Source organism: Bos taurus, chromosome 24 (genome assembly GCF_002263795.3).
Source record: "Bos taurus isolate L1 Dominette 01449 registration number 42190680 breed Hereford chromosome 24, ARS-UCD2.0, whole genome shotgun sequence".
Taxonomy (NCBI): Eukaryota; Metazoa; Chordata; class Mammalia; order Artiodactyla; family Bovidae; genus Bos; species Bos taurus.
Window position 1 is genome coordinate 50,575,451 of NC_037351.1, and position 9,331 is coordinate 50,584,781.

A 9,331-nucleotide genomic window follows, 5' to 3' on the forward strand; every position below is an offset into this window, starting at 1 on the left:
TTATCCCTTCACCTCCACTTCTAAAGAGAAAAAACAGATGGGGTGTTGGTGGATTGTGGTAATTTATAATTGATGGTAGCTAGAAGACCCATGTGGAATATACATTGTCTTAACCAAAAGTTTTCAGTCCCTGTTGACAAAGTATAGATCTATGCTTACTTTTTGGCACTTTGGCAGAGAAGTCTTGTGCTGGGGAGAATGCAGTAAAGAAAGCTGGTCACCTTGTTAATGTAAGATTTAGGGGGGATAGAAGGGGTCAGCCTGTCCCGCTGACGTCTTCCAAATCTTTTCTGATAGGTTTGTCGGCTGCCGCCGGGATCGGTGTGGATGACCTCCGTCGTTTATGCATACTCAGGATGAGTTTTGTGAAAGGCTGGGGACCTGATTACCCAAGACAGAGCATCAAGGAAACACCTTGTTGGATTGAGATTCACTTACACCGGGCCCTCCAGCTCCTCGATGAAGTCCTTCACACCATGCCTATTGCCGACCCACAGCCTTTAGACTGAGGTCTTTTAACTTAACGTTGGGGCCCTTACCATTATCAGGATGGTGGACTATAAGATGCAATCCTGTTTATAATCTGAAGATATATTTCACTTTTGTTCTGCTTTATCTTTTCATAAAGGGTTGGAAAATGTGTTTGCTGCCTTGCTCCTAGCAGACAGAAACTGGATTAAAATAATTTTCTTTTTCCTACTTAGAACTTTTCAGGCATGGCTCAGAGCTTGAAGATTGGGACAAATACATTCTTATTAAATCTTCACCAGTTTTGTTTGAAGGAATCATTCCAATGCTGGAAAATTTAGCCCTTTGAAATGTTTTAGAGCCTTTTATATGCAGAACATCAATATGTGTGTTACTCTACAGAATAAATTTAATATTGCTGATTTTAAAGGCAGAGAAGTTCTCAAAGTTAATTCACCTATGTTATCTTGTGTGTGAGTTGTTACTGTTGAACATACTTTACTCCGAAATATTGTGCCATGTGGGTGAGTTAATTTTACCAAGAGCAACTTTACTCTGTGTTTAAAAAAGATAGTAATGTATTATAACCTTTTATCCAAAATATTTTTTTTTCAAGTTAAACTAGTGAAGATGATTTTAACTCAGATTGTCTTGCGACCCAATTTTTCTTTTGCCAAGGCAAAACACTAATCTGTGTATATTGAGAATTCCTTAAAATTACCAGACAAAGGAGTATCGTTTAAAATTACATTTGTTATTTTTGTTGGATAACTATTTATCAATAAATATACTTTTGCCCTGTTAAACAGTAGATGTATTCTGTATTTCTAGGCACAGGGTTGGTTACTAAGGAGCCTAGAAGAGGAATTTCTTTCCTTCCTTAACATAGGGAAAGATTTTATATTTTTAAAAACACTAAAAGCAGTGTCACTCCATCTAATATCTTACCGTTCTGCACAGGTGGCAATGCTAAGCTAAATAATGAGTATTTTGGAAACTGCTAAATTCTGTGTTAAGTACTGTGCAGAATAATAGAAACATTACCATTCATTGATAGGTAGTTTGGATATTTTTGTACTTGATTTGATGTGTGACTTTTTTTTTTTCGTATACTGTTTAAATCATGTATGTTATGCCAATGTTTAAAATTCAGTTTTTGTATCTTGGGGCAAGACTGCAAACTTTTTTATACCTTTTGGTTATTCTAAGCCCTTTGCCATCAATGATCATATCAATTGGCAGTGACTTTGTATAGAGAATTTAAGTAGAAAAGTTGCAAATGTATTGACTGTACCACAGACACAATATGTATGCTTTTTACTTAGCTAGTAGCATAAATAAAACTGAATCTCAACATGCAAAGTTGAATTCTAGGTTTGATTTTTAATTTTTTTTTCTTTTGCACTTTTGAGTCCAGCCTTAGTGGTGAGACACCTTCTACTAAATGACAGGCAACAGCTGGTGCTCTCGGGCAGCTCTGGCTTTCTTCTCCACTCTACTAGGACTCCCCACGGACGTTACGTATCAAGTGTAGGGTTGGTTATTTTTTTCACTTTTATTTTACTGTAGCAAAGCTAGCCCTGATTGTCTATAAGATAAATAGGTTATCTGCAGGATAAATAGTGTGAAATCAAAGATGATCTTTCAGGTGTTTTTGCTTTTTTCGTGGAGGGCCTTTCTTAGTGTAATAAGATTATTTCAGGTGTGTTATAAGTTTGAGACTTGAGAAATACTTACGCATGATAGTCATCCTTATATCAGCTTAAATCAACAAATCTTCTACTTCCTTGCTTAGGTCTTCTTAATAAGACCATCCTAGAAACCACTGAGTTTGCTTATTTCTGTGATTTAAACATATCTTGATCCAAGCTACATGTCTTTTGCTTTTTTAAAATAACGTTTCTACCAACTCATTTATATTCTTGAGTTCTTACAAACACTTCTGTTAAAGACCTAGTTCTAAGCTGTAAAAATGTGGTGATTTTATGCTTTATTGGCAGATTGTCTAGAAAGGTATCTTCATTCTCTGGGAATTTTTGACTTTAGGTCTGTTTTACTGTGAATGAAGAGTAGGAGCGAGAGGAGAGAGTTTTAGAGTAACAGATTTTAAAAACAGTTTATTTGATTAGAACTATAAGCATGCTATGATATAATACATTGCCTCCTTTTCTACTTTAAAGAGAGTTTGCGTGTTTAATCATCTGGGGGAAGTATTGTGGAAAATATTTGCTAAGTAGTCTGTCTTTGCAGAGAAGGCAATGGCACCCCACTCCAGTACTCTTGCCTGGAAAATCCCATGGACGGAGGGCCTGGTGGGCTGCAGTCCATGGGGTCGCTAAGAGTCAGACATGACTGAGTGACTTCACTTTCACTTTTCACTTTCATGCATTGGAGAAGGAAATGGCAACCCACTCCAGTGTTCTTGCCTGGAGAATCCCGGGGACGGGGGAGCCTGGTGGGCTGCCGTCCATGGGGTCGCACAGAGTCAGACATGACTGAAGCGACTTAGCAGCAGCAGCAGCAGTCTGTCTTTGAGGCCAGGCCACCCACCTTGATTGCTTTTTACAAAGAGCCATAAAAATCCTACAAGTACATAGAAGTACTTCTAGTTATTAATTGCTTTATATTTGTGCCTAGGTTCAGTCACATGCTTTTAAGAAAACATTTAGTATATTATAATCAGTTATTTCTGAGGTCTTAGTTGTTGAACAGTATTTACATTTCTTAGAGGTAGTCATCTTTGATGAGTAAGACTAAAAGAACCACTAGGTTTAAGATTTTATGGCTGTTTTAAGAGTAGAATAGTTTCCACATTTCTTGGAATCTGATTGTTATGAGGATAGGGTTCTGGGTGGGTTTTCTCTAGCTAGTTTATATCTCAAAAATGCTCAGAATGTTGAGTTTCGGTGAGAACTGAGTGAGAGTTGAACCAAGTATGTACCTTTATAATCCAGTACGAGGCCCCTTCCACTTTGTCTAGTGCCTTTCAGTGCATTATCAAAAGGAAATCCTTAAATCCAAAATGGTGTTGTTGCCTTTATTTTCCAGGGGGTAGGTTCTTTTGTGGGATATAGTCTTATCTCATTTTTTATAGTATACTACCCCTGTTATACAAAGATAATGATAGTAAATCACTGCCATATAACCTTGTTTTTCTAGAAGCATGGCTCATTTGTATTGACCTAACAACTAAATAGGTTGCCTATCCCATTCCTCTTGTAAACATTGTAGGTTTACAGTTTAGGTGACCTGGCTTAAGGAGAACCATACTCAAAATATCCAGATAAACTGAACACGTATTAGTTGTGTTGCATTTCAAAGTCAAAAATCCGCTTTCATGAGGAAGGGTGTGGTGTAAAGAACGGGTATTTGTGATAGAACATTTGACGGCAGAATAAAATGTCCTGTCTTCCAGATGATAAATAGCTTATTTTAAAAGCTTAATTGCAGTTGTCTTCTTGACCATGCCCACCTAAAGAAGGGAAATTTTGCATTTTTCCCATGGTGCTCCTTAAGTATCTGTGAAGGTTAAAGAATATATGGTGAAGTATTTCTATTCTTGATTTGGTATTAACTAGTTAATAGTTACTAGCGATTATACAAAATCAGATTAGTTTTGAACCTTTTTGAGAGCCTTTTGGAAGAAACAGTGGTATTCTGAGTAAGGCAGAATCCTTTTTGTTGATAGTTTCTAAAGGTTGTTCTCACCATCACTGAGTCATTTTACTGGCTTTATGTTTAATGACAGCAGATTGGGAAAATGGAGTGTTTAAGTTACTGGGGTAGATGAGTATATGAAAGTAATTACCTGTAAAGTCAGTTAACAACTCCTGTGGATGGGCTTGGCTAAGACTTGCAGATGGAAGAAATGCTTTTTTTCCTTCCTAAAGGCAGGACCCCTCTTGTTGCAGATAGCTATCTGTAAAATAATTGCCTGAACCCTCCTTTGCAATATGATAGAAAATGGGATATGAGAACCTTGTGTGCAACCTTTCCATTTTTTCCTTTGGACAACTAGGTAATTTCTTTTCTCCTAAGATACATTAGGAAGGACATAAAAAGCTAGTGACCTTATTCATAGCATCCTCAAGCCCAGCCTTGTCCCTAAGCACTTGCCCCAGTGTTGCCAGAGTGTTTATCTTACTCTTCTGCTATCACCACAGAATGGAAATTTTTGCATAATCCAAATTTACCTTGTTTAAGCAGTAAAACTTTTTTTACTGTGCTCATTTTCTGGGGTGGAGTTATTTGATATGTGTGTCAGAGAACATATTGGATACGGTGTTTCTCTTGTGCCTCCTGGCTTGTAGACTTGAGGGGCTGCTGAGACATGTGGGACAGTTTTACCTTCACTAAATGGTCACAGGCTGCTGTGGTTTGGAGTGTTTGGTTTTGTTATACACAGACCCCTTCCTCCCGCCAGTTAATGACAGCAGCCACTTCCTGTGTGTTGTCAGTATACCTCCCCTTTCTTCCTTCTCCCCTTTCTGATTGATTTTCCGGACTGCTTAGGCAAGAAAACCCGATAACCATACTTATTAGAACTTTCTTTAAAACACGGGCAACTGGGACAGGACCCAAGAAACTTTCCTGTAAAGTGCTGAAAGGACTTCAGGGCTTCGGCATTTGATATCAGTTTGACACTGAGTGTGCTTCCTGATCCTTGCTGAGTTTCAGGTAGTTGAGAATAGAGAGAAGTGAGTCATATTCATATATTTTTTCCCCTTTGACAGGTTTTGTTGCTTCCACTTGAGTGCTGCTCAAAACAAAAACTGGGGTTACAAGTGTTGGTTGGTTATGAAATGAGCATCAATAGTCAAAGGCAGCATCACTGCCTAGAGGACACCAGCAAAAAAAGAAAAAAAACAGCAAAAAACGAAAGCTTGGAAAATGAGAGGGTTATTTTTGTTTTGTTTTGCTGTCCCTTTTTGAGTCCTATCTTCTGGCCTTCCTCCTCACAGATATTTTTGACCTTTAGGTGCCTTTATGAGAATTGAGGGTCTGATAACCTGCCCCAAGGAGTAGCTAAAGTGATTGCTGATGTTTTCAGGGATTTTAACATCAGCCTTGAATGAGTGAATGAACCTTTTTTCTTCCCCTTTCATCATTTTTTTTTTTTAATGTAGGAAGAACTAAGGAGAAAACTGGTGAAGACAATCATTTCTCTCTACTGATGTGGATAATTTTCAGTTTATCTCAGATGCTTTCTCAAATAGGTCTCAGAACCAGTGTTCTTGCTCAGCCTGAAACTGGTGGCTCTGGGCTGGGGCCAGAAGCTGCACCCTCTAGTTTGCGCTCTGCCACTGAAACTTGATGTATATGACCTTGGGCAAGTCATTTCCCTTCCTTGGGCCTCAGTTGCCTCATCTGTAAAATGAGGGAGTTGGACTAGATGAGTTCTTCCAGCTCTGAAGTTTAAGTGACCTTGCCTACCTTGCAGCAGTTTGGGAGTTCTTCCTTACTTTGGTCTGCTGTTTGAGGGGGCTTTTTACTTATTTCCATGTTATTCAAATGAGACTAGGCTTGATATTTTATTACTGTTCTGTGGACAAGAAGTTACATAATATGTCCTTAAGACTTAAATTCAACCAAAGGCCTAGCACCACCTTGGGGGCTGCAATAAATACTTAAAAAAGAGGGAGAAAAGCCTTCATTTTATTTTCCCATCATCTGTTTTCATGGTGTATTAAGGCTTCTTTTGAGTCATGATATTTTTACCTTTTGGGTATGTTTGTGACACCATCATCTTAGTGCTGTGTGCTGGTAAAAATTTTTTAAACTAAAATGAGTTGAAAACTTACTGTAAATGCCTAGTGATATTAGAGGTCATTGCTTTGGGTCTTTGGTTTCTTAACTCCTCTCAAAATAGGGAAATTCCCTTAAACTGTATCAATTAAAATGGTTTATATGACTCAAGAAAACAATACCAGTGGATGATTATTCACTTTATTTTTGGCTCTTGTTAGGTCCATTTTGATCAGAAAACTTGGCTGGAGCATTCCTTTCAGAGTTCTCTTCCAGCCCATCCTTGGATTAGTATAATTAATGGACTTGGCTTTTTCAAGGATCAAGCCTTCTTTGGGGGTGGGTCAAGGGTAGGGGGGTTGGGGAGTCCTGGTAGAGGCCAGCTCAGTGGTAGCTGGAAAGGAAGGGATGAAACCAGCTGCTGTTGCTATGGCTGCTTGTCATTGATAGAAGGACTCAGGGCTTGGATCGGTTAAAAGGCTAAACACGGATTCAACAAACTTCTTCCAAGTATTGGGTTCTGGCCACTGCCTTGGACGTGTGATTTAAGGGAAAAGTGTGAAAGCTTGTAGATGATGAAAACCTGGTGGGCTGCAGAACCATTTGGAAGAGGCGACTAGGGGTTGGGGACAGATTTGGCGGTAGTATCTGCCAATTCTGTCTCCTCTCCTGAAGTCAGAGGAGCCATGCCGTAACTCAAGAGACGAGCCACACTTAGCTTCTGCTTTGGGGAAAACTGATCAGCTAAGGGCTCTGGTAGGTCCTTTGTGGCTTTCTGTATGCTTTTGCCTGGTTGAAGTCTGTGGCTAAAAAACAGTTGAACCTTTCCTGAGAACTCTGTAACAAAGTATGTTTTTGATTAAAAGAGAAAGCCAATTAAATCATTATGTGCTCATTCTTTTTCTTAAGTTTGTGGGTGTTTTAGATCTAAAAATAATTCCTAATCACTGAGTGAATTCTTAGACTTGAGGACAACATTTTGCTTTATTGCTTTGTGACCATTGAAATGGAAACTGAAGCATTTCAAATAAGACCATGGGAGAGGAAACCCCATTCTTATTTCTAAAAGGAGAGAGTGAAGTGGTGGTGCTTGAAGAGGTGGCTGCTAGGGAATTAGAACCAAGATACTTAAAGTGAAAGTCGCTCAGCTGTGTGTGACTCTTTGTGACCCCATGGGCTATAGTCCATGGAATTCTCCAGGCCAGAATACTGGAGTGGGTAGCCTTTCCCTTCTCCAGGGGATCTTCCCAACGGTCTCCTGCATCGCAGATGGATTCTTTTCCAGCTGAGCCACAAGGGAAACCCAAGATGCTTAAAGGAGAGATGGAAATTGGGAACCCTATCATTGCCTATCTAAAGGCAAGGAAAGCTATTCCCCTCTAGCTGCCTCCTCTATGAAATGAAGGGTCCGTGTGGGGCAGGGGGTGGTCAGGTAAGGTGATCCTTTGGCAGTGACTTGTAAAAAAAAAAAAAGTATGACCAAATTAGGATTTTCTTTCTGATCTTGCTGATGTAAGTTCTAGAGGTGTTTATCAGGGCAAGAGACTTGTCCTCACCTGACCTAAAGTTCATAGTCTTTTAAGCCAGAACTTGAAGAGGGTTGTCAGTTGGCATTCTCTTGAGGGCAAGAAAAGCCTTTCTCTGTGGAATACTTCAGGAGAAAGGGCAGTTTTATGTATTTGTCTCTTTCTGCCCCGTGCTTTTGACCCTTGACTCTTTGTGCTTTATTCCTTACCACGGCTCCCCAAAAATGACAACCTGAAAAGTCCCAGCTCCTCTCAAACCCTTCTCACTCCATCTTCTGTGATGAATTGTAGTGCTCTTTACCCCTCAGCCCTTTCTGTTCAAAATGAGCAATTCTTTTTGTTCTGGCCCTGCTGTGGGGATGGGATTTTGATGTGGTCCTTTTGGGCCATTGCTCAGGCTCAGACAGATGCACAGAATGGGTTCAGGGAATTTTCATCAGCAGATCTACCCTAAAAGAATGGCAAAAGAGTTTCTTTAAACAGGAAATTATAAAAGAAGAAATTTAAAATATGGTAAGCAAAAAATACAGTAAGGAAAAATGTGTAAATCTTGAGTTTGATAGTTGAAGCAAAATTGTAACACTACCTAAGGTGATTCTAAATGTATACAGAGTAAATATTTAAAACTGCTGAAAAAATGAAACAGATGAACTCAGAGTACTAATAGATAAATCAAGATGGAACTCTAAAGTATGTTCAGGTAACTCACAATGAGGCAGGTGAAGGGGGTGGTCAGGTGGAATAAAACAAGCAAAAACAGAACAAAGAAATACTTTTTAAAAAATCAGACAAGCTCTAACATATTAATAAATGGTCTAAATACACCAATTAAAAGGCAGATATTAGTAGCATGTATTGAGAAACATGACCAAACTATGTATCTACAAGAAACTTCAAATATAATAATATCTGAAACAAAATCTGAAAGAAAGTTTATAGGAAAATACATATTAGGTAAACAAAAGCAGGAATGGCTATATTAATATCAGATAAAGGAGATATCAGAGCAAAGAAAAATACCAGAGATAGGGACATTATATAATGATAAAAAGAGTTTGATTCATCAAGACAGTTAATCCTAAGTGTGAGGAAGATATGAGAAGCAAATTTTAAAGAATTGAATGGAGAAATACAGCCACTACCATAGTTGGGGACTTCAACACAGCTTTTTAAACAATTGATAGAACAGCCAAACATAAAATCATCGAGGGTATAGAAGAAGTGAACACCACCATCAACCAATATGATTTATAGAACAAGTCATCCAACAACATAGTACCCAAATATACTATTTTGCTTTTTTAATGCAAACAGAACATATACAAACCATATCCTGGATAGACTCAAAGCCCAGCAAAAATTAAATCATGAATGTTCTCCAACCACAAGGGAATCAAACTGGAAATCAATAGTAGATAACAGGAAAATCTCCAAGCCCTTATAAACTAAACAAAATATTTCTAAACCATGGGATTAAGAGCAAGTCCTGAGGGAAATTAAAAATAACGCACTGAACTGAACAAAACAGTGGTTGTCTGAGGTGGCCTTACAAATAGCTGAGAAAAGAGAAGCGAAAGGCAAAGGAGAAAGGG

General features: G+C 38.6%; 1 protein-coding gene across 4 annotated transcripts in view; it reads left to right on the forward strand.

Moving 5' to 3' along the window:
• SMAD4 (SMAD family member 4) overlaps positions 1 to 7,094 on the forward strand; it is a 57,500-nt gene extending 50,406 nt beyond the window's left edge. For 2 of the 4 annotated variants that reach the window (XM_005224250.4, XM_024984373.1), the window contains exon 12: positions 298 to 7,094. In XM_005224250.4, coding sequence (XP_005224307.1) covers positions 298 to 509 — 212 coding nt within the window. In that variant the 3' untranslated portion in view covers positions 510 to 7,094. 4 annotated transcript variants of the gene reach the window in all.
• The last annotated feature ends 2,237 nt before the right edge of the window (positions 7,095 to 9,331 follow it).